This window comes from Peromyscus californicus, unplaced genomic scaffold, assembly GCF_007827085.1.
Source record: "Peromyscus californicus insignis strain IS unplaced genomic scaffold, ASM782708v3 Scaffold_4__1_contigs__length_199733344, whole genome shotgun sequence".
NCBI classification, from domain to species: Eukaryota; Metazoa; Chordata; class Mammalia; order Rodentia; family Cricetidae; genus Peromyscus; species Peromyscus californicus.
The window spans coordinates 15,701,778-15,725,621 of record NW_026294562.1 but is presented as its reverse complement, the minus strand read 5'-3'; the positions used below and the strand labels follow the sequence as shown (position 1 = coordinate 15,725,621).

General features: G+C 53.9%; 2 protein-coding genes across 2 annotated transcripts in view; both read left to right on the top strand.

Moving 5' to 3' along the window:
- Sufu (SUFU negative regulator of hedgehog signaling) overlaps positions 1–5,573 on the top strand; it is a 108,869-nt gene extending 103,296 nt beyond the window's left edge. Inside the window, exon 13 of the transcript XR_008223086.1 lies at positions 5,207–5,573. The gene's annotated coding sequence lies outside the window, so the exon portion shown is untranslated. The remainder of the gene's footprint in view (positions 1–5,206) is intronic.
- A 728-nt stretch (positions 5,574–6,301) lies between these two features.
- Trim8 (tripartite motif containing 8) lies at positions 6,302–20,751 on the top strand. Its single transcript, XM_052761977.1, has 6 exons — positions 6,302–7,434; positions 17,437–17,532; positions 17,788–18,021; positions 19,109–19,140; positions 19,277–19,392; positions 19,672–20,751. The coding sequence occupies exons 1-6, from the start codon at positions 6,865–6,867 to the stop codon at positions 20,277–20,279; spliced, it is 1,656 nt and encodes a 551-aa protein (XP_052617937.1). The 5' UTR covers positions 6,302–6,864; the 3' UTR covers positions 20,280–20,751.
- The last annotated feature ends 3,093 nt before the right edge of the window (positions 20,752–23,844 follow it).

Sequence of the window (23,844 nt, the reverse complement as noted above, 5' to 3'; positions counted from 1 at the left end):
ACCTACAGAGTTGAGAATAGGGCATTGGAGCCCCTGGAGCTGGAATTACAGGCAATTTAAACCGTCCTCTGTCCCTGGTGTACATTTTACGAAGAATACACTCAGCCCGGTATGCTGGCACACACCCTTAGTCCCAGCACCTGGTAGGTAGAGGTAGGCCAATCACTGTGGGTTTGAGATCAGCCTGCTCTACATAGTAAATTCCGTAATAGCCAGGGCTACATAGAGAGACCCTGTCTCAAAAACAACAAAAGAATAACCTCAATACTACGTTACAAATTAATTCCAGGAGATAAGAACAGAAGCAGAAACAGGACCCACTGAAAGAGATTATAATGAAATCCTGGATATTTGAAGCAGTAATGGGCTGGGAGCTGGAGCTCTGGTTGTGTATTGCAGGGGTCAGGGTCTGATATCCAACATCACAAACAATAAAAATAAAAGCAATCAATGCTTTGCTGAGTCAGGCTGGGCTGTAGCTCGATTAGTAGAATACATGTTTAGTATGCACGAAGCCCTGGGTTTTATCCCCAGCACCATACGTAAAAAGTCAGGCATGGTGGCACAGGTTTGTAATCTCATCACTTGGGAGACAAAGGCAGGAGAGTCAGGAGTTCAAGGTTAGCCTGGGTGATACAGAGAGTTTGAGGACAGCCTGGGTTATATAAGTCCATGTCTCAGAAAAACTAAAATAAATAAGTAAATAAATAAATGAGTGGATTTTCCAAGTCTGGCATCTGAGAGGTGGAAGACTGTGGCAGGGACAGGGTTAGGAGAATGCTGAAATAATGTTTTGGATGTGTTAGGTTTGAGATCCTTGTTGTAGCTCCCACTTAAAGGCACATGACAGAAGCAGGCGGATCTCTGCAGTTGAGGCCAGCCTGGTCTACAAAGCAAGTTCCAGGACAGCCGGGGCCACATAGAAAAACACTGTCTTGAAAGACAAAAAAAAAAAAAAAAAAAAAAAGGCACATGAAAACCTGGTATCCTGGAGGGTGCTCTGAGACCAAAGAGAAGGATCTAGCTACAGCTCCTGATGCCGATGGAGTGGTTGGTGTAGTGAAAGGCAGACATCCTGGTTATTGCTCTCAGACCTGGCTCGGCAATGGCTAAGTGGTTACTTGTCCATGGAGCTATAGGAGTGCACACAGGAGCAGGAATGGGCTGCAGCAGGGGAGGAATGAGAAGCTCAGCGTCTAACACATGGGACTCCAAAGTGCCCGAGAGAAATCTGTGTGAGCTGTGTGGATCTCTCAAGCAGCAGGTCACTAGTTAACTGTCTAGAAAGACTCACTGGGGAGACAGACATAAAGGCTCAGTAGTAAAGGGGACATGTGACTAGGAAAAAGGGGGATGGAGGGCTGGACTCTCAGAACTGTCAACATTTCCAACTTAGAAGAGGAAGAAAACCAGAAGAATCTGATGTCTTCCAAGTCACAGTTGAGAAAATGGGAGGGGAGAAGAATCCTTTAGATTGATCTTCCACAGCTCATCAATAAGGAAGCCAGAGACATGTCCTCCACCTGCTTCTAGCAAACATGGCTTAGAAGCCATTTTCTCACTGTTTGTTCAATCAGACATGTGTATGCATGAACTCATGGATTCCTTTGTCCACCATATGGCCTCTCACACAAGTGCAGCAGCAAAGTACTAAAGACACGGGCTGTCTTCAGTCCTCAGAGGATCAGGGACCCAGAAGTCATGATGAGCAGGATTTGGAACTTAGTTCTATGACTTAGAATAGTCTCTGAGCCAGGCGTGATGATGCATGCCTTTAATTCCAGCACTTGGGAGGCAGATGCAGGTAGATCTCTTGTGAATTTGAGGCCAGCCTGGTCTGTAAAGTGAGTTCCCCCAGGACAGCCAGGGCTACACAGAGAAACCCTGTCTCAAACAAACAAAGTCTTTGAAATCCATACATCTAGTACATACTTCCCACTGAGCCTATACATAGATGTAGCCCTCAACATTGCCATTAGATATCTGAGCCAATCAAATATAACATAGAAAATGCCTCTGCCAGAACTGAATGCTCTTTGAGTGCCCCATTCTTAGTAAGTAGCCTCTTACTAAGTAGTTTTCTTCTTGAGGCCCAACAAGAAACTTCTGGGAGTCATTTAAAACAGTTTCAAGCCAGGCCTGGTGGTACAAGCCTGTTATCTCTGCTGTTCAGGAAGCTGAGACAGGAGGATTACAAATTCAAGGTCTGACTGGGCTACAAATCAAGTTTAAAGCTAGATTGGGCAACTTAATGAAACCCTGCACCCTATTTAAAAAAAAAAAAAGACATTTGCAGTTAGAGTTCGGTGATGGAGTACTTACCTAACAACCTAGTATGAGTAAGCCTCTGGGTTTAATCCATTCCCAGCCCCAGAAAACAAGTCATTACACATTGTCTATCTGTGTCAATGAGTTATCATATTAGAAATTATGAGTATCATCTTGGCTCAGATTTCTATTGCTGTGATGAAATACCCTGACCAAAAGCAACTTGGGGAAGAAAGGGTTTATTTCATCTCACAAGCCTGTAGTCCATCATCCAGGGAAGTCAGGGCAGGAGCTCACAACAAGAACTTGGAGATAGGAACAAATGCAGAGGTCATAGAACAGTGCTGCTTACTGGCATGCTCAGCCTGCTTTCTTACAGAATCCAGGACCATCAGCCCAGGGATGGCACCACTATCATGAGCTGGGCCCTCTCACATCAATCATCATCAACCAAGAAAATGCCTCACAGGCTTGCCTACAGGCCAGTCTGGAGGCAGCATTTTCTCAACTGAGATTCCCTCTTTCAAAATGACTCTAGTTTATGTCAAGTTGACATAAAACTAGTCAGCATAACTATGTACAAGTATGATATGTTTTAATTAAGAATTTTAAAAAGGCTGGGCATGGCGGCACACGACTTTGATCCCAGCACTTGGGAGGCAGAGGCAGGTGGATCTCTGTGATTTTAAGGCCAGCCTGGGCTACAGAGCGAGTTCCAGGACAGCCAGAGCTACACAGAGAAATCCTGTCTCGAAACAACAAAAAGGAATTTAAAAAAGAACTTGGGTCATGCAGGATAGCTCACGCTTGCAGGCATGAGGCTCAGAGTGGACTCCCCAGAGCCCATGTGAAAAGCCAGGCACTCCTGAGTGCCCTGCTGGGGATGTGGAGACAGCCAACCAAATCTATTTAGTGGTCTCCAGACAAGTGAGAGCCCTGTCTCAAAAGAAAGCAGACATACCTGAGGAACACCACCAACCAACACTGTGCTCTGGCCTGGGTGCATGCTGGAATGTGGGATGTAGTTTGGCCAATGTTTGCCTAACATTTACAAAGCTCTGCATCAATTGCCTCCACCACAAACTAGATAAAAACATTATGTAAGATAATGGAGGAAATAAACATGTGTGTATATTCTTAGCAGGCTATACATAATGGTAAGTACATCTTGGTCCTATTCCTACCTAGTCCCTATTGTTATATGGATTCCCCTCCACCCCACAGCTAATCCAACAGTAAGTCCTGTTGGTTCTCCTTCCAATATATACCAAGCCCAGCGGCTCACAGCCAGCTTAGAGTCGAAATTCCTTCCTGTGTCGGTGACTGGCAATATCTTGTGTGTTCTGGCCCCTACCTGTTTCTCTCCCTCCCATGATGCCTTCTTTCTGCCCAGGAACAAGCTTCTGCATTTGTTTTTGCCTTTTGATGAGAGTACCCCTCCCCAGGTTGGCAGTAGCCTGATTCTTGTGCGCATTCAGATCTGGGCTCAAATGTCACTTTTACTTAGAGCCTTTGTGTGCCTCTTACTCAGAAATTATCCTACATATACTCATTTCTTTTTAAATGTACATTTTCCAGGAAATTCCCTGGGACTAGAAAAATGTCACCAGTATAAGAGGTCTTTGTTACACTGTATATTCATTGACTGACCAACTAACTCAGGGAGATGGCTACAGTTCTTTAAACATCAGTTCCCTTATCAGTAGGAAAAGGGATTACTAGCTTGGTAGTTTTAAGCTTCCGAGATGTAGGGGAAAGTATCCAGGAGACAGGGCAAATGCTCCACGGTGAACCTTTGCAATTCCCTACTCAATTCCTCTAGACACTTGAGCAGACTGATTGACAACCCTTCCTTCCTCTCAAGTAAAAGGAGCTACGGCTGAAGAGGCCAGGAAAAAATGGTCCCACAGGCAGGCGGCTTCATTGCCGTTTTAAGAAGCTCGGACAGAGCCCCTCCCTCAGCACCCAATGTTTAATGTACCGAAGTTAGTGCCAGTCACGTGAGATCACGGCGGTTCACCACGCCCTAAGGAGGAGGAGTCTCACCTTGAGGACCAATAGCAGCAGCCGCTTCAGGAACAGCCCTAATTCCAGACAGGGAAAGGGGCGGGGCCAAGGGCCTAAGCGGCTGTAACAGCACTTCCGGAAAATACGCCCCCTCCCCTCCCCCCCTCCCCCGTTCCTGTCGCTAGTACCGGGTGGGCTGAACCAGCGGGTGCTGATTAAAGGCGCCGCCCGCCGCTTTCCCCCTCACCTCCCCCTCCCTGTCTCCCCGCCCCCTTTCCGAGTAGCGGGACCGGCCTTGATGTAGGGACACCCCCCCCACACCCCCGGCGCTTCTATCACCTTTATCCGCGAGCCCTGAGCTCTGCGATCCTTCTGCCTTCTCGCGCCCCCATCTTGCCGGCCTCACTCTGCTTCGAACCCATTGTATGCGGGGCGGCTGCGAACCCGGGCCCGGGCCGGAGGACCCCCGTGTAGCCCCCTCAGTGGGGTGCCGCGGGCCTAGGCCCCTCCTCCACCCGAGCTGCCCCTGGCTGGGGCGCCAGAGCCTTTCCCTCGCTGCTCTGGTGGTGGGGGTGGGTGGGCCGCACCCCCAGCCCCAGCGCGAGCCCCCCAGTACCCTTTCCTAGGGGAGAGCCGGAGAGACCCAAGGCAGGGAGAAGCGGCCTCGAACTGCCCGGCCCGCTGATCATTTTTATTATCGAGATTATTATTAAAAGGGGGCGGGACCCCAGGATGCGGAGAAGGGGGCCAGAGACGCAGCTATTGCTATTAAACAGATTATTCTTGAAATAATACCCGCAAGATGGCTGAAGGTGGCTGTGATGAGTGTTCGGGCTGGGGGTGGTTTCTATCTTTTTTTTCCCCCGTTTTTCTTTTTCATTTTTCTTTTCTTTTTTCTTTTTTTCTTTTTTTTTTTTTTTTTTGATCTGAGGATAAAGCTCTGAAGCGACAGCCGCAGCGGAGACCCTGCCCGGAGTGCCCGCCCTCCTCTCACTTGAGAAGCTGCGGGAGAGGACAAACGGACCCACGGACCGAGCGACGGGCGCGGGCCCGCCCCGGACGCGTCGCCCGGGCAGCGCTGGGGGCCGCAGGCGCTCGCCGTTCGGCCGACTTCTTCCAATTCTAATCTTTTAAAAAGATTTTTTTTGGAAAGGACCGGGATGGGTGGAGCAGAGGTGGAGAGAAATCAAGACTTGGCATTTTCCTCCTTCCCTCTCTCCTAATTTGCTGGAGGCCGCCAGCCCTCCTCTTGGAGGAGAAAAAAAAAAAAAAAAATCCCACCAAAGGGAGGTGGGGGGGGAAGCGAGCTGCGGGACCCCCGAGCGCGCGCCCGGCCCCGGCCCCACCGCGGCCGCTGGGAGCTCAAGATGGCTGGGCGCTGAAGACGCACCCGGCCCGGCTGGCTCGGCCCGGCCCCGCCGCCGCAGGCCGGCTCCGACCGCAGCCCGGAGCCTTCCAGGCCGGAGCAGAGGCCGAGAAGAAAAGAAAGTGGGGGGGAGGGGTGGGGGGGGCGAAGGGGGAGGACCGGGCGGGGGGGAGGGGAGGGCCGGGAGCCGAGCCTCCCGTTCATTAGCAGTTGAGAAAAATTCCTTTCTAGTTTGATCAATCCTTGTTTTCCTCAGCGCAGGCGAGCCGCCCGCCCAGCGCGGGGACGGGGAGTGGGGTCTGTCCGCGGCGGGGGCGCCCTGCGCGGGGCCTCCGGGGAGCGCAGAAGTAGCGACAAGGGGGTCAGGCCGGAGCACCTCCCGGGCTTCTCTCTCCCTCCCTCTCTGGTTGCTTTTTTTTTTTTTTTTTTTTTTTTTTTTCCACTTCTCTCCCTCCCCCTTCCGTTTCTATTTGTGAAGGGAGGAGGAAGGCAGAGGCGGGCTGGTGTCTCTGGCCGGGGACTGGAATTTCATCTGAATGACTGCCCCAGCGCGCACGCAGCGCCCCGGAGTCGGCCCGCCCGCGCCCTGTAACCCGCAGCCGGCCGGCCAGCCGGGGGACGCCCGCGCCACGGCCCGGGGACCGCCGGCGCGCCTTGCTCGCCGGCTCCGGCTCCAGGCAGCTTCGGCGCGGCCGCACTAGCTTTCCGTGCCCCCTCGGACCTCGGCCGGGAGCCAGGCAAGGAAGGCGCGGCTCGGACCAGCCGGGAGGGAGCCACCGTCGCCGCGACCGCCACCCAAGGAAGAGTGCGGCTCCCCCGCTCGGTGCGCCGCGGGGCGCGCCCCGATGTCAGCCGCGGGGCCGAGCGCAGGCCGCGGGCCGCCCCTGCCCTAGGCGCGCCGACGGGGAGGCGGCCTGTTATATGGAATTTGGACCACGGCGCTCTCCTCCAGGGCTGGTGCCCCGGCCGCGGCCCTGGCGCAGCCCGCCGCCTCCCGCTAGGCACTCGCCAGGAGGAGGAGACGCAGCCGGCGGCGCGCGCGGCGCGAGGACCCAGGCTCCCTCCTCTGGGGGGCGGGCACGCGGAAGGCGCTGGTGACTGAGCGGCTGGCGGGGCCGGCGGGGACCGGATCTCCGGGCTCGGTGGGTCCCCAGCTGCACCAGACGGATCCCCAGGGTTGGGGAATTAGGGAGGTCTACTCGGGCCCCCTGCCCGCACCCGCCATGGCGGAGAATTGGAAGAACTGCTTTGAGGAGGAGCTCATCTGCCCCATCTGCCTGCACGTCTTCGTGGAACCGGTGCAGCTGCCGTGCAAACATAACTTCTGCCGGGGCTGCATCGGCGAGGCTTGGGCCAAGGACAGTGGCCTGGTGCGCTGCCCGGAGTGCAACCAGGCCTACAATCAGAAGCCGGGCCTGGAGAAGAACCTGAAGCTCACCAACATCGTGGAGAAGTTCAACGCCCTGCACGTGGAGAAGCCGCCGACGGCGCTGCACTGCGTGTTCTGTCGCCGCGGCCCCCCGCTGCCGGCGCAGAAGGTCTGCCTGCGCTGCGAGGCTCCCTGCTGCCAGTCCCACGTGCAGACGCACCTGCAGCAGCCCTCCACCGCCCGCGGGCACCTCCTGGTGGAGGCGGACGACGTGCGGGCCTGGAGCTGCCCGCAGCACAACGCCTACCGCCTGTACCACTGCGAGGCCGAGCAGGTGGCCGTGTGCCAGTACTGCTGCTACTACAGCGGCGCGCATCAGGGACACTCGGTGTGCGACGTGGAGATCCGGAGGAATGAGATACGGGCAAGTACACTTCGCGCGCACGCGCGCGCGCGCACACACACACACACACGCACACACACACATCCCGCCTGGGGGCCACCCATCCCCTCAAGCTGACTCTTGTGGCATTAGCCTAGAGGCCCTCTTCTAAACTCTTCTGTGAAAGTTTGGGGCGGGGGGGGAAGGTCCTGAGACGAAGGGTTTGGCTACTGAGTGCATTCTCACACCTGTGCCCTCAGGGTCCCTTTTGCAAGTCATTTATGGAATCCAGGGAGGCTGTTAGAAGTAGTTTGAATGTGCTTTTCTGTTTTGCGCGGCTCCCTCCCCCAGCATTGTTTCTGTAAGCTCTACGGGAAGTCACCAAGGCAGTGACCCCGGTCCTGCTTCTCCAGCTGCTGTTTATGTAATGAGTGTCCTGGTGCCGCTGCTGTGGCTGACATGATCCATGATGCTGGCATTCCAATGAGGAAGTAAACAAAAGCAGCCATGTTAGTTTTCAGCTCTATTGGAAACACATTGGGGGTTGGGGGGAGCTTCCGGAGGTAGAGCAGAACTCTGGTATCTAGCTGGGCCAGGCCTGGCTGTCCAGAGGAGTCCCCGACTGTCAGCTCTTACAACCCGTCCCAGCGGACGCTCTCCAGGCTGAGACTGCTCTCTCTGCTTGTATGCTGCCTGACCCTGCATGAACAAACCTTAAAGTATGTGTCTAACCCTTTCCTCCCAGCCCTGCCCTCTTACACAGCCCTCCCACATTTGGGGAGGGGAGGTGGAAGACGGAAAAAGAATCCTGTGGGTTTAAGGTTGAGCCGCCTTGAAATCTGGTTTCAGGCAGCTGGCTCCCCTGGGCTGCCGGCTGGGTGATTACGGAACCGCACCCCCTCCCATTGTATACACCCTGCTGCAGCAGCCAATGTCAAAACCGCCTTCCCCCTCTTAGGCCTCTGGGCCTGGCTAGGGAACTGGACTAGGGCATACTTCCGTCCCTTTCACTGGAAGGGGGCTCCTCCCAGGTTCCTTTCGGGTCCCTTGCCTCTTGGGGTTGAGTCACACAGAAGGAAGGAGTTGATCTAAGCCATCTGAGCCATCTTGAAAGCTCGGGCTAGGGGGTCTTGTGATAAGAGAGCAAGGTTAGGTTTGGTAGGACTGGGAGTGTGTGTTCAGGGTGGGGGCCCCTGGAGGCCAGTGGGGCCTCTGCAGTATGAGGAAGCTGGGCCTGTCCAGAATGTAGATGGGGGCTGTTTGCTTGGTGGTAGGGAGGAGGGGACTTAGAATCTAAATGAGTCACTGTTTAGCAATTAAAAACCATACATATACAACCAACAAAAGGCAGAGGGGCCACCGCAGGCTGAGGGCGGGGATAACAAAATTTGCTGTATAATTAGTTTGCAATTGCATGGGCCAGCTCTGGGGGTTTGTGCCAGGAGAGGCCTCTGGTTTCTTAAAGGAAGTGTGGGGGATGGAGAAGAAGAGTCACTCCTCCCCACTCGTGTTGGAAAAGGCCAAGGGCTGGGGAAATGGAGGAGCCCTGTGGTCCTCCTCCTCCAGCTCGGGGCAAGCATAGCCCACACTTTACCCAGTATTGAAGCTGCTGCTGCTATTAATAAAGATGGTAGGGGCGGAGGCTGGGCAAGTGCAGGGGAAGGCTGGGGAAAGGCCCGCTGGCTGTCCAGGTCTCTGTCTGGGATTGGCTGTAGAAAGTGGGTAGAGGGCACAGAAAAAAAACGTGACTGAATGGAACGGGAGAGGCTGTTGGGTGGATGTGTGCTTGCACCCCTTCAATGCTAGGGAGTCTTGGGGAAGGGAAGAAAACTTAATTATACCTGGCTTGCTGTTAGGGCACCCTTAGATGCATGTCTACGTTTACCCTCAAATGGATGTGTCTTGCATGTAGGATTGGGGAGGAAAGGGTGGCATTGGCTTGCAGCGTGTACTGTGGGGTTCTTTTCGTCAGGGACTGAACTTTGCCAACAGCTCCATGATAGGTGTAACTGCTTGTGTGCTCTGGTGCCTCTGGGGGCAAGCTCAGAAGTAGTGAGTTGCATTAGGGCCAGATGTGCATTCTGTGAGGTCAGCATCTGTGCCCGAGGCTCATCCTCCTCCATACTCCTCCTGGCCATTCTCTCTAGTGCCCCAGGGCACTAGGCTTGGAAACCCTTCAATAGCCCAGCCTCACTCAGTATGAGTCTGACTTATTGAATGCAGAGGTAGGGGTCCCGCCCTTGGGGAGGGGTGGCCTGAGTCCTGAGGAAGCTGAATGGAGGAACCCTGCCTTCTCTTTAGGCTATCTATGCAGGAGGAGGGGGTCTTTGCCTCAACCAGTTTTTTCCTGCTAGCAGGGGTCTGTCTTAAAGGGCCTTTGCTAGTGCTGTGGAAAAGGCACCAGAGTTTTCCAAGGTACAGGAGCAGAGGCACAAAGAACCCTAAAAACAATCTGTTTCCTCTCCTGCCCTCCCCCATGGGGTTAGGGTCGAGATCCACTGGCTGGAAATAGTTAACAACTGCTGAGGGTTTTGAGGGCCCAGAGTGGTGGCCCACAACCTTAATCCCAGCTCTGGGGAGGCAGAGGCAGGAAGGTCTCTGTGAGCTCAAGGCCAGTATGGTCTACAGAGTGAGTTCCAGGCCAGCCAAGGCTACACAGTCAGACCTTATCTCAAAAAACAAACAAACAAATCTAACACCAACACCAAAAAGACAAAACAAACAAAACCCCCCCACAACCACTGCTTAGCCCTTCCTGGTAGCCCCATCCCCAATATACACAAGCACCTACTTTTTTTATGTGCTTGAGCCAGTGGCCTGGGTGGGGCATCAGGAAGAGGTGGTACTTAAGAGTTAGGCCTGTGCAGGCCAGGACATTGCCCCACTTTGCCTTTGAGAGGACTGGATGCCAAGCAGCTGGGCCTCAAGATCACTCTCTGGGACATACCTGTATCCTTGAAATGTTTTCCCTTTGGGCTGTAGGCCCAGGATTGAGACATGCAGGTGGGCTCAGGGTTAGCAATCCTGAATGGACATAATCCCTCCCCGCCTCTAAGTTGTTTAGGGGTTCATCTGAGTAATAGGGGGCTGGTGGGAGTTGGGAGCACTCTTAGGAACCCTCTCAACATAGAAAGGACCCAAGAGAAGTCATGGCCATGTGTGTGAGGGGCTTGCAGATGTGGGTGTTTGAGCTTGTGTGGTTTGTGTGCTTCTCTGTCATACTTAGGACCCCGGAAACAGGCTGGAGGGGTTGGCCTAGACCCTATGCCTTACATCCTTCCTCGTGCAGAGGAGAGGTGCTCTCTGGGGAAGGGAATTCCACTGCTGGGATTTGTAGTTCCTTGGAATGAGGGTACATGCCTGTGCAGGAGGGGTACATGGGAAACCTGGGAGTTTGCCTGTGAGAGGGAGGCCTAGAGGTCTCTACTAAGCTGGGGCTGGGGTTACAGCCTGATGATTCGGGCAATTCAGACCCACTCTTCCCTCTTCCAATAGCAGACAGGGTGGAGGAAATGTGTGTATGTTGGGGTGTGTGTAGTGTGAGGGACGTATACTGTCTTTTCTGTGATCTCCTGAGTCCTTAGAGAAGAGGCCCAATCCCCTGCCTCTACCCCAGGATCCTGCTGACACAGCCTGTCATACACTCCATTGATCACTCTACCTGCTTGCAGTTCTGGACTCATTGTGTGTCTCTGTCTGTCTGTCTGTCATAACTGTTTTTTTCCCCCACATGAGTATCTTCAAGAAAGGGCGTGCGCATGGCTGACTAATTAGGCACTGCTTTCCTGTGTGGCTGTGGCGTTAGGGACAGAAATATGCTCATGTGTTTGTGTCTGTGAGAGGGTGGATGTCAGGTGAGGTGGAGGGGTGCAGTGCAGGGTGTTAGTGAATTTCCTGTCCTTTGCTGTGAGACTGCCACTTACTAAGTGCTTACTCAGGTAATAGGTGGGCTGGGGCCTGCCGGGGGGCTTGTGACTTTCTTGCCTGGGGACCTTTGGGAAGGGATTCACTTCAGGGTAAGCTGTTGCCTGTGCAGGTGTTGGAGATGAGAGGGCCCCAGTGGGTGCTGGGGAGCGGGGAGAGTCTGGTTGGGCAGCCCCACTTGGGCCTCTGCCCTGGGCTGAGCAAGCAAGCCTGACCAGCCTCATCCCTGGCTCTGGGAAAGCCTTCCTCCCTGGCCGGCCTGGCATTCAAACCCAGACAAAGGGGGGCTTTCTCTCTCGTCTCTTTGTTCTGCTGCCCCAGAGGCTGCTCTGTGCACAGCAAAAGCTAATTCGCCTCTGCAGCTGGGAAGCCCTCTCATGCTGATGGCCTGTGGGGATCGCTGGGGCTCCAGCATTCTCTTTGCCCTGACTCCTGTGCCCGCCACCCCTTATCTCTGCTTTCCCTAGCTTGAGACTTCACATGCTGGTCCAGAGCAAGCACTGTGGCAGGGGAGGGAGACTTTTTGGAGGGGAGAGGAGAGTGCTTGTCCCCTGGAGCCAGGTCAGGTTTGATCCTGGGATAAGGGCTTAGATGGGGCAGTAAGGACAGTCACAAAAGCTTAGGAAAAAAGTCCCACAAGGTTCTAAGCAGAGTCCTGGAGCCAGTGCTGGCCTGACCGTCCCCCATCCTACTCACCATGGCCACAGGGGCTGCTGGAGCCAACCTCGGCCTTGCCTGCAAACCTAGGGCCTGCCTCTGCCCTGGCCCTCAGCCCATTCTCCCCTGACCTTCCTTTTCTTCAAGGTTGACTTGAGGGTTTATTATTATTTATTAACTTTTACACAGCCCTTAATCTCCAAACCTCACCCGTCTGCCTGGTCTAGTTTGGCAGCAAAATACCAACAGGGCCTAGTTGGTCAGGCTCCTGAGGCACCTGAGATGGCAGGCCAGAAGACAGGCCCTGTGAATATACCCCTCTTGGTTGGGTGGGCAACAAGGCATGGAAGCAGGTCTGAGATGCCTGGCACCCTGGAGCCGTGGAGGGCATGGGAGTTCGTCACAGGCCCAATAGATCCCAGAGTGCCCGAGGCCCACAGTTCCAGGGGTACTTGCTCTGGGGACTCCCCCAGAGTCCTTGTTCCCTCCATTGCTTCTAGACTAGACATGGTTCCCCACCCACACACTTGAGTGGGCCACAGTCCAGGAAGCTTATGGTGGGCCAGCCAGTTTAGAACACCACTGCTCCCCTGGCTTGGGAGGCCTTGCTGGGAAGCAAGCCGGGAAATGGAGTCCGGCCTCAGCTGTGTGTTTTTCCCAACTGGGAGAGGTGATTCCCTGAGAAGGCCCGTGGAAGCTGGGCTAGTGGGGCTGCTGGCGGAGAGGACAGGCTTCGGTTCCTGCCTCCTCAGCCCTGGTCCTCCAGCATTTTCCTGGTTGGTTGGTTTGGTTTTTAATTCTCTTAGTTTTTGGGTTCTTTTGAGACAGGGTCTCACTATGTAGTTCTAGCTTTCCTGGAACCCACTACATAGACCAGGCGATCTCTAACTCACAGAGATCACCCTGTCTCTGCCTCTCAAGTGCTGGGGTTAAAGGTGTGCGCCACCATGCCCAGCTCATCTGCATGTTTTGATCTGGTGAAGAGGTGGTAGGTGGGTAGTTTCCTCCCACCAATCTCAGTGCTTGAAGTAGCCACCTCCCGCCATCCCCTGGCTGCAGGAGCTGTGGGAGGGCCCTTCCCAGCCCTACCTGCCTTGCAGGTCTCACTGGTGAGCTTCCTTCCCCTTCCTGCCCTCTCCTCTTACAGCAGACTGGAAAACCAGGGGTCTCTGAGGTGGCGGAGGAGAAGTTAGACCCACCTACCTGTTTTCACTAGGCCATGGCTGGACCCAACATCGCCCTGCTGGGGATCGTAGAATCCTGAAACTGAGGGCAGGGCACGAGGATCCCAGAAGAGGGGTGCTTCCTGGGAATGCCTAAGAGGAGAGGAGGCTGAGCCACACCAGGACTAGGCAGGAGTTGGGGGTGTGGGCAACCATAAACTAGAGGGCCTCAGTTGGGGTGGGGGAGGAGCCCTCACTGGCGGGCTGGATAAGAATCCTTTCTTGGCCAGAGGATGTGGACCTTATGTGTCTCCTTCCCCTGGGACTCAGCCTGGCCGCCCTCTCATCTGTTCATGGCCCTGTTCATCCATGACTTGGGCAGGCAAATTGGTGAGAGGTATGCAGTGGTGAGGGCCTGGACCCTGCTTCCTATCTCTGGGGCGCTTTGTGCCAGTGGGGGTTGCACCTACGCCCTCACGTTATAGGCCACCCGTGTGCTCTGTGAGCCCCATTTGTTGTATAGGAGAGGGAGCAAGGTCTTGTTGACAGTGAAGATTTTTTTAAAAATCTTGTTTTGCCTGCCTGTATGTAGGTGTACTATGTTATGTGCGTGCAGTACCTGCAGAAGAAGGTGTTGGAACTCCAGGAACCTGGGTTACAGATGGTTGTGAGTCTGTTAGTGCTGGAGAGCAAACCTGGTCCTCTCTGCCTAAGCAGCTAGTACTCCTAACCCTGAACCATCTCTTCAGTCCCCAGGAAAGCTTTCTATTCAGGCCCCTTCCTTGTCTGGGGTCTCCAAAGATCCAGCCTTCCTTGTATAGGGCATTGGGTGCAAGTATATGTGCACTAAGGGCTTTCAGGGCCAGGCTGCAGAGACCGAGAGACAGACAGACTGCCCACATATAAGCTGTATTGTCAACCTGATCCCTCTGGCTGACAAGGGCAAGGTCTGCTGGGTCACTGAGGGGAAGAGCCTGTTAGGACTTAGCTAGGCTAGGACTCACCTACTAGGACTCTTAGCTCCAGGCTTTTTTAATTTAGGAGAACCTTACCCTCAACCCAGCCCCTGCCCTCAACATCTCGATTCTTTGTTTCTAGGCTAGCAACCTCTGTAGAACAGGTTTGCCTGAAAGTCTGGCTGGCCTTGGTTTCCCCATCTATAAAAAGGGTGGGTGTGGTGTGAGCAGGGGTCATGTGGTGAGACTGTGGCCCCCACAGAGGAAGAGAAGCACCCCTTGCTGGTGGACACTTCCTCAAGTATCTGAGAGCTGCTTTGCAGAGGAGCTTTGTGCTCAACTCCTGGATGTTTCTGGAAATATATTCAGCAGCAACCAGGTCCTCAGCCTTTGAGAGACCCAGCTGTGAAGGGAAGCAGAGGATGGTCCCAAAGCCTTTTGGTTTGGTTTTTTGAGATAGGGTCTCTCCCTTTGTAGCCAAAGATGACCTCAGATATGGTGATCTTTCCTCTTTGTCCCCAGAGCAGAAACTAAGGCTTCACTGTCAAGCCTTAGGGTTTTGTTGTTGTTGTTGTTGTGTGTTTTTGTTGCTTTTGTTTTTGGTTTTTTTTTTTTTTGGTTTTTTCGAGACAGGGTTTCTCTGTGTAGCTTTGCGCCTTTCCTGGAACTCGCTTTGGAGACCAGGCTGGCCTCGAACTCACAGAGATCCGCCTGCCTCTGCCTCCCGAGTGCTGGGATTAAAGGCGTGCGCCACCACCGCCCGGCTGTTTTTGGTTTTTTGAGACAGGGTTTTTCTGTGTAGCTTTGGTACCTGTCCTGGATCTCGATCTGTAGATCAGGCTGGCCTCAAACTCACAGAATGCTGGGATTAAAGGTATGCATCACCACCGCCTGGCTCAGTTCTTATTTTCTACTACACCACCCTCTTCTCCCTTTTCCCCCTTGTAGTCCAGACTTGCTTTGAACTTATGGTGATCCTCTTGCCTCAGCCTTCCTAGTGCTGGTATTTTGGGTGTGTGCCACTATCCCAAGCTAAAGTTGAGTTCCTTAAGAGGGTTGGGATTTGTGGAGAAATCAGATCATGGTCTGTGAGTCAAATACAAAACCCCAGAATGTGAGGTAAAGATGTGGTTCAGTGGTAGAGCACTGGCCTAGCATGTGCGAGCCCCTGGGCTCCAACCAGTGTTCTAAAACAACATGCCTAGGAGGCATGGAGATTCTGGGACAGAGCTGTAGCATAGCTTCCTGAGAGTCGCAACATGTGTCCATTACTAGCTACATGTAGCCATTAGTCACTGGAAATGAGCGGTGCAACTGAAAGCCTGAGGCTGTGCTCAGTCGTCCCCCCCCCTCCCGGGGGGGTCTTTCTCTGTAGCCCGAGCTGATTCCAGCTCCCAGCCCTCCTGTCTCAATTCCACATGCTGGGATTACAGGCGGGTACTACCCGTATCTGGTTTAGTTTATTTTGTATAAACTTCAGTGTAAAAAGTGGCCACTATGCTAAAGAACACAGCTACTGAGTAGGGCAGGATGTGACAGCCCATCACATGACCAGGATAGGAAGGGACCTGCACTAACTCGGAACAAACAGGGGTCATGGAAAGTTCCTCAGAGAGCAGACAAAGGAGCTGAGGCATTGTTGGCTCCCAGAAAATGACAGAGAGAATTGAAGTGCCCTGGTGAGCACAGTCCTGGATGCAGAGGGTCACAGAACCTTCTAAAGGCACATTGAGATCCCGGCCCAGCCAAAAAAATCTTACCTTGTACTTAGCTTATACTCGAGAGGCTGGAAGTCATGTGTAAAAGATCATTCTTGGCCATGCTGAAATATTTAAAGTTGGCAGTCATCTTGAGCAAGAGAGACCTTGTTTGAAGAAGTGTGTTTGGGGGAGGGGGGGGGGGCTGTAGAAATAGGAAATCAATAGCATTTGTCACTCCGGCAGAGGACCTGCGTTCAATTCCCAGTACCGCATGTGGTTTACAACCATCCATAATGCCATTTCCAGGGGAGCCAACCCCTGTGACCTCTGCCAGCACCACACACATACCTTGTACACATAGACACATACTGGGATTATATCGCTAGCATCCACGGAGTCTGTTTAATGAGCGAAGGAATTTATTTGGGGGTTAACTCACAAGACACAATGAAGGAATTTGTCACAGGATCTTGGAAGGGTGAAGCACAGTCCAATGCTGTTCTCTGGCGAGTTCAGCCCTGGTCCATTCCAGGTCTTAGGGGTCCTCCCAGGGGCATGTACCTCAAGGTCATAGGCAGGTGTAACAGCTACCTGCTACCTCACTAGGGGCGGAGCTTCAGGACATGGCTCAAACAGCCACCCACTACAGATACATACAAGCAAAACACTCATGCACAAAATAAATACAATTAATGAATTAAATTTTTAAGGAAAGAGCTTGGAAAAACAGCTTGGCCTGGCAGCAGATCACTCTTGGGAACAGCAGGGTCTCTTCTCTCTCCTGGTCTCACTGAGGGACACAACGAGCAAGGACTTGAGTCCTGAGGCCCGTGCTCAGCCTCGGGAACAGGGAAGGGGTGGCTGTGTTCCTGTACCATAGAAAAAGGCAAATGTAAAGTGAGGCCAAGAGCCTGTCACCCTGGAAGGCTGTTTGGCCCTCTGCACCTTAGGGTGTTCTACTCAAGATGGTGCCCCCAGGGGAAAGTAGCCTGGCATGGGGAATCACAGGCCTCCTGCCACATTACCTGGTGTGTGCCACTTATAGGCTATACAACTTCCAAGATACATATTTCTTTTTAATTGTGTGTGTGCGTGTGCCTGTACGTGCCTGCAAAGGCCAGAGGAGGCAGATTCCCCTGAGACACCTGTGAGCTGCCTGACGTGGGTGCTGGAACCATATTCTGGGTCCTTCACAAGAGCAGTAGGCGTTCGGAACCACTGAGCCAGCTCTTCCCTCCATTGGCCAGATGGTCTAGCCCCTCTAGGCCTCCGTGTCTTCCTTTGTGAATGAGGCTCTTAACACAGTCCTTACCTCATGGCTGTGGGGCGGTTGGATGAAGCCCCTTCTAGATGAGATGAGGGATGTATAGAAAGCCGGGTCTACAAGTACTTAGTGAGCATGCTGGCAGAGCCTGCCCTGAGAAGAAGGCCCAGGGTTGGAATACACACGGGAAGCCTCTCTGTCTCTCTTTATTGAAAGTAGCTGGTCCTGGGGCTATGTGAGGGCCAGGGGAGGCTGGCCGGTAGAGGTTTTAGGTCACCTTGAGTCAAAGGACCTCTGAGAAGAATCTGTTACCAAGAGGGAGGTGTGGTGCTGGGCTGCACTGGGTCCTGACACCGCCGTTACCTCGACTGTCCCTGCAGAAGATGCTGATGAAGCAGCAGGAGCGGCTGGAGGAGCGAGAGCAGGACATCGAGGACCAGCTCTACAAGCTTGAGTCAGACAAGCGCCTGGTGGAGGTAGCGGGCCCTGAGCCCCTGGGGGGATGGGGGTGCCGGCTCTTAGGTGAACTGAATAGGAATCCCACTGATTTTAGGAGTGGCTGGCACAGAGCCCAGCACTATGCATGGGGAATTGGCAGGTCACAGGTTACCCTCAGAAGCCAGGGGGCTCAGGGTCCCAGACCCCAGCCTTAGAAATGGGGTTGGGATAGTGCCATCAGCCTGAGGTCACTCCGTGCTCATGTGCCTGCCCATCCTCGTCTCTCTCTTCAGGAGAAAGTGAGCCAGCTGAAGGAAGAGGTGCGGCTGCAGTATGAGAAGCTTCACCAGCTGCTGGATGAGGACTTGCGGCAAACAGTAGAGGTCCTGGACAAGGCGCAAGCCAAGTTCTGCAGCGAGAACGCGGCGCAGGCGCTGCACCTTGGGGAACGCATGCAGGAGGCCAAGAAGTTGCTGGGCTCCCTGCAGCTTCTCTTCGATAAGACAGAAGATGTCAGCTTCATGAAGGTGGGGCTGGGGGCCACTCTGCACAGCTGTTCAGCTGCTTCCAACCCAGTGTGCTCACCTGCCTCTGCCTTCTGCATGGGCCAGAGTCTGTCATCTGCTCTGATGTAGATGATTCCTCAGCCTTCACATGTACCAGTCCCCCATCCTTTATCTATTATTCCAGAATTTTAAGTTAAAACTTAAAACAACAACAACAAAGTTTGGCACCTCATTGAGCAGCAAATACTGGGTAGAACTGACATGGGCAGTTAATGGTCTTTGTGTTTCACATGGTAAAAAAAATTCAGCCGGGCGGTGGTGGCACACGCCTTTAATCCCAGCACTCGGGAGGCAGAGGCAGGCGGATCTCTGTGAGTTCGAGGCCAGCCTGGTCTCCAAAGCAAGTTCCAGGAAAGGCGCAAAGCTACACAGAGAAACCCTGTCTCAAAAAAACAAAAAAAAAAAACAAACAAAAACAAAAAAAAATTCAAACAGATTGCTGTAGAAGTGTTGGATCGGACTGTGGTGTCCTGTTGGATCATATGTAATACATATGTGATATAAACACCATTGCTTCCTTCTAAAATCCAGATGTAGCCAGATTTCAAAGGCCTGTTGGACTGGGTGGTGCACACCTTTAATCTCAGCACTCAGAAGCAGAGGCAGGTGGATCTCTGAGTTCCAGAGCAGCCTGGTCTATATAGTGAGTTCTAGGGCATCTAGGACTACATAATAGAGAGACCCTGTCTCAAAAAATAAAAAGGAAAGGGCTTGTGGAACCCTCTCCCAGATACAGTGGATACAGAGAAGCAGCAGTGCCTGGTGGGAACGTGCCTCAGATTGTACTTGCCGAGCACACGGGAAACTCAGGGTTTGGTCTTCAGCACCATATGCGAGGCTCCTTGCCACGCTCCTGCAATTCTGCACTGGGAAGTGGAGGCAAGAGGATGGTTCAGGGTCATCCTAATACTTCATTCTAGGCCAGACTGGGATACATGAGGCCCTGTTTCAAACATCAGAAGCCATGCCAACATAGCCAGTGCTCGGTAAACGGAGCCGTTTTGCCTTGCCCTTGCCTTCCCACTGACTGAATGTTCTTCCCTTGCAGAACACCAAGTCTGTGAAAATCCTAATGGACAGGTGAGCTGATAGCCCCCCCCCCTCCTCCAGAACCTAGCCGAGGGAGGGCAGAGAGGGCCATGCCCACGGGTGGGGAGGTAGGGCGGGCTCACTGGTGATGCCTCCTCACAGCAGACACCCCGTCCACTGCCCCCAGGACCCAGACCTGCACGGGCAGCAGCCTTTCTCCCCCTAAGATCGGCCACCTGAACTCCAAGCTCTTCCTGAACGAGGTGGCCAAGAAGGAGAAGCAGTTGCGGAAGATGCTAGAAGGTGAGGGTGTAGCCTCTGGGCACAGGTGGACCATTGCCATGTCCGAGAGGCGGGGTAGCTTAGCACGGGCAGGCCGGACCTTGGGCGAGTGACATTACGTTGCCTCCTCGAGCTTCAGATGTTTTGTTGTTTTTGTTTTTTCAGTTAGAAAGTGAAAATAGTAAATGTCAACCAAGATGTCACATATTTGGACCCATAGAGGTTCAAAGCCTGCATGGGAAAGGAAGAGGGTTGTTTGGGCTGGGCGCTCCAGCAACATTGACTCCAGACTCTCCACAGGTTCCTTCAGCACGCCGGTGCCCTTCCTGCAGAGCGTCCCCCTGTACCCTTGTGGTGTGAACAGCTCAGGGGCAGAAAAGCGCAAGCACTCGACAGCCTTCCCGGAGGCCAGCTTCCTTGAGACGTCATCCGGCCCTGTGGGCAGCCAGTATGGGGCGGCGGGCACAGCCAGCGGCGAGGGCCAGTCTGGGCAACCCCTGGGGCCCTGCAGCTCCACACAGCACTTGGTGGCCCTGCCAAGTGGTGCCCAGCCGGTACACTCGAGTCCTGTGTTTCCCCCATCGCAGTACCCCAATGGCTCTGCCACCCAGCAGCCCATGCTTCCCCAATATGGCGGCCGCAAGATTCTCGTCTGTTCCGTGGACAACTGTTACTGTTCTTCCGTGGCCAACCATGGTGGCCACCAGCCGTACCCCCGATCCGGCCACTTCCCTTGGACAGTGCCCTCACAGGAGTACTCACACCCACTTCCACCCACACCCTCCGTCCCTCAGTCCCTCCCTGGCCTGGCCGTCAGAGACTGGCTCGACGCTTCCCAGCAGCCTGGCCACCAGGATTTCTACAGGGTGTACGGGCAGCCGTCCACCAAACACTATGTGACAAGCTAACGCCAAGCAGGCAGTGGACGCTGGGGACCCTTCCCCCCAGCCCCGGTGGCTCGGGAGTTATGCATCCAGAGACCTGCCCTTCTATCTACCCTCCTCCCCTTCCTCCGTTCCTCCAGGTCTTTTCCTTTTGGATTTTGTTTTATTTAGGGCCTTTTGTTTGGATTTTTTTTTTTTATGTATCTCCTGGATGAGGTGGTGATAGTGGGAGGCTGGCCTGGGTAGGGGCTGCAGGTGGCCCTGGAGTTGGGACAGTGTCTATCTCAAGGCGCTGAGCTCCCCTCCCCCCTTTCTCTCTCTTTGTTTTTTTAATCCCACTCCCTCCCCTTCACACCTCCCAGGGCTGGAAGGAGCCTCGGGTACCACTCTCCTCACTTACCCTGGGAGATGGCCCACTGGCCTGTTTCCCCTCCCTCCAATCTTCCTTCTGGACAGGTTGATCACTGATGGAGTAAAGAATGACCTATAGATTGTGGAGGGTTTTTTTGTTTTTTAATTTTTTTAAACCAAGAATGATTTCTTCTGCCTCCTCACCATCTTCCCAGACGGAGTTCAAGGCCACATCTCAAGCAGCTTTTGGCACCTTCAGCCTGAGTGGAACCTTTCAAAGCCAGGAGCCCCAAGTCCAGGAACGTTGAAAAAAGAACTTTGCCAATGATAGTGACCACAGCGAAAGCAAATAATAATAATATTAATAATAATAAAGAGAAATAAAAGAAATAATGAATAAAAACAATAGCACAGGCCTTGTTTAGGTCAGTGGAGGAGGGGCGGCCCAGATTTGGGTCCTTACCTGGATTTGGACAGCTACTTCCTATAGTGAGCACCTTGTATGAATCTTGGACTTCCTGTTCTCAAGAGACAGGTATTTATTCTGTAATCTGTCTAGAGCGCGCACACACACACTGAAATCCAACCTTCTAATAACCCTGATGGCGCAGCCCTGGCCTTGCCTATTACCCGCTGGCACCCCCAGGCCTAGAGTCTTTAGGCATTGGTATGGCAGGGGCACTCTAAGGCTGCTGTCTCAGCTCTCCCTTGATTCTGCCCTCCTGGGTCTAGACACAGTTCCAGACCTGTAAATACCACTTCCTCAGGCACCAAGTACATCTGCTCTTCACCTTGGGTTCACTTGAGAAATATTTGCTGAAGGCCTCCCAGGCCACACAAGCCCCTGGCGTCTCTGAGGTTCTGCCAATGTGCTTCTAGCTAAGATAGGTGAAGGAGAAACACCTTTGAGTCTTGCAAAGTTGACCTGCTTTCTGGCCACAAACGTTGAGCATGTGCTATATGCTGGGCACTGTACAGGCTGCAGGTTCAGACAAAACAGGCCCTATTCCAGGGAGAGGGGCCACTGGGTTCCTTAGCCTTGGGACTTTGACCCTGGAAGGGATAAAGGGGTAATATGATTTAAAGGGAGGGGCACCTGAAAACCCAGGAGTTTGCATTCCTAAATCTGCTGGTAATTGTAGACACCAGGGTTTGAGGAGGGCTCTCCACTTCCTGGTATTTTCTTAAGGACACACCAAGGCGTTCTGATCTTAAAGACTAACTACCCTGAACTGGAGATTCCCCTAAGTCCTCCTGGGTGCCTGAATTACTGGCTGGTCCTCTTGTGAAAGGTTCTCTGCTCAGCTACCTGGTTGGTCGGTTGCTTTTGGGGACAAGGTCTCTCTGTAGCCCTGGCTGTCCTGGAACTCAGAGATCTGCTTGCCTCTGTCTCCGGAGTGCTGGCATTAAAGCATGCACCACCATGCTTGGCCCAGCTGCCTGTTTTGCATGCATCCCTTAAAATGGAACTCACACCTTTTTTGCACGCTAGTAGGAGGCAGGCCTTTGCTGGTACCTAGTCCATCTGTCCATCCCCTCCTCCACGCCACCCCAGTCTGGGTGGGATCGGTACAATGTGAGAAGGGAGCCTTAGTGTAAGCTTGTGAACTATCTAGACCTTGCTGACCCATGACATTCCACCTCTCAGAACAGAGACCCAAGGGGGAAGAAAGGATCAGGCCATTCCCCCCCCCCCCCCCCAGCCTCGTGTGCTGTTCAAGAGAAGGGGAGTTTAGAAGCTTACCTCCCCATGGCTTCTCCCTCCCTACACTGGCTAGAAGCCAGAGCCAGGAGCAGTTGTAACAACAGCCGCCCAGGTTCCTGCACCTGTTTAGGGCTGAAGGGAGGGGACAGATGTCTGAGGCAGGAGGATACCGGTGGGCAGATAGACACTTTACTCACATCTGCTCCTGTCTCACTGTCTAGTTTGTCAGGAGCCCTGGTACATGCTCCATGCCAAGAGCTGGAAGCCAACACAAAGCTGCCTAATTTCTTTCCCACTTGGCCCAGTTTGTGCTGGCTGACGGGAGGGGTCTTTCTCCAGGTGCACCCATCGGATTGAGACATGGAGGGGCACCGCTGAGGGTAAGTTAGACTGGAACTCCACCCCCATCCAACAGTCAGCTGCACAGCTGGAGGCCCACAGCCTGTTTGGGCAGCCAGAGAAGCAGGGAAAACTCCATCCAGCTGTCCCTAGCTACCCAGCTGTCCTGGCTTTGTAGAAGCAGCTGTCATCCACCTCCCAGCAGAATGAGGGGCAGAGGAGGCCCAGAAAGGGCTTAGGTAACCCCCTCCCTCCGGGACGCAGGCCTACTCAGGAAAGCAGGAAGGAACCTTTCCTATGGTTACCTGGAGGGACAGGCGGAGTCCCCGGGTTCCCACAGGTGCACTGCCCCCTAGGCAGGCCCCTGTGCCCCTCACCCTCACCCCTTCTCAGATGCCACCGCGCCTCCCCTTTCCAGGAAGGGCTGGGCGGCGACGGCCTCCCCCCACCCTCACCCCACAGACCGGGGGCGGCGGCTCCTGTGGCCCAGATGTGCAGAGCCCGCGAGGAGGCCACCAGGAGGAGGACTGAGGTGGGGGAGGTTCCTCCGCCACCCTGGTCTGCCCGGGCTCTTTCATGTCACAACCCTCCCCCGACCCAGCCAGAGCCAGCAGCTGGGCGGGCTCCCGCCCCCTCCTGCAGCCTCTCCCAGCTGTCTTTGGGGTGGGGCTGGGCAGCTGGAGAACAGCTGCAGGGCAGGGAGCAGGGCTTGCAACTGCCGGAAGCATCTCGCCTGGGAGTGAGCTGGTCTGGGGGCAAGGCCCGGGGCAGTGGGTTGCTCCGCCCCTCGTCCCCGAGCATTTGACCCCCAGACTCAAGATTTTAAAAAACAGAACACAAGGCAAAAAACTCTTCCAGCTTCGAATGACACCTGGCGGCCCAGGGCACCCTGTGAAGAAGGGCTGTCTCTGCCATCTCAGCATCTTTCCCACGAGGAGACTCAGTCACTCTAACTTCACTGCTGAATCCCTCCCAAGCCCAGTTCACACCCTCCCACTCAGAGCTCAGTCATCAAACCGGATCTCAGCCACCTTCTCCTGGACTGAGGGTGGGGGTTATTGGTTAATAACTTCAGGAAGGCACCAAGCCCCTGGGAGATCCCCTATCCGACCTCGGCAGCCTGTAAATTCCTGGGGAGGAGAGCCAGCAGGGAGGGTACCGTTGACAGTCTCCTTTATCAATAAAAGTTACCAG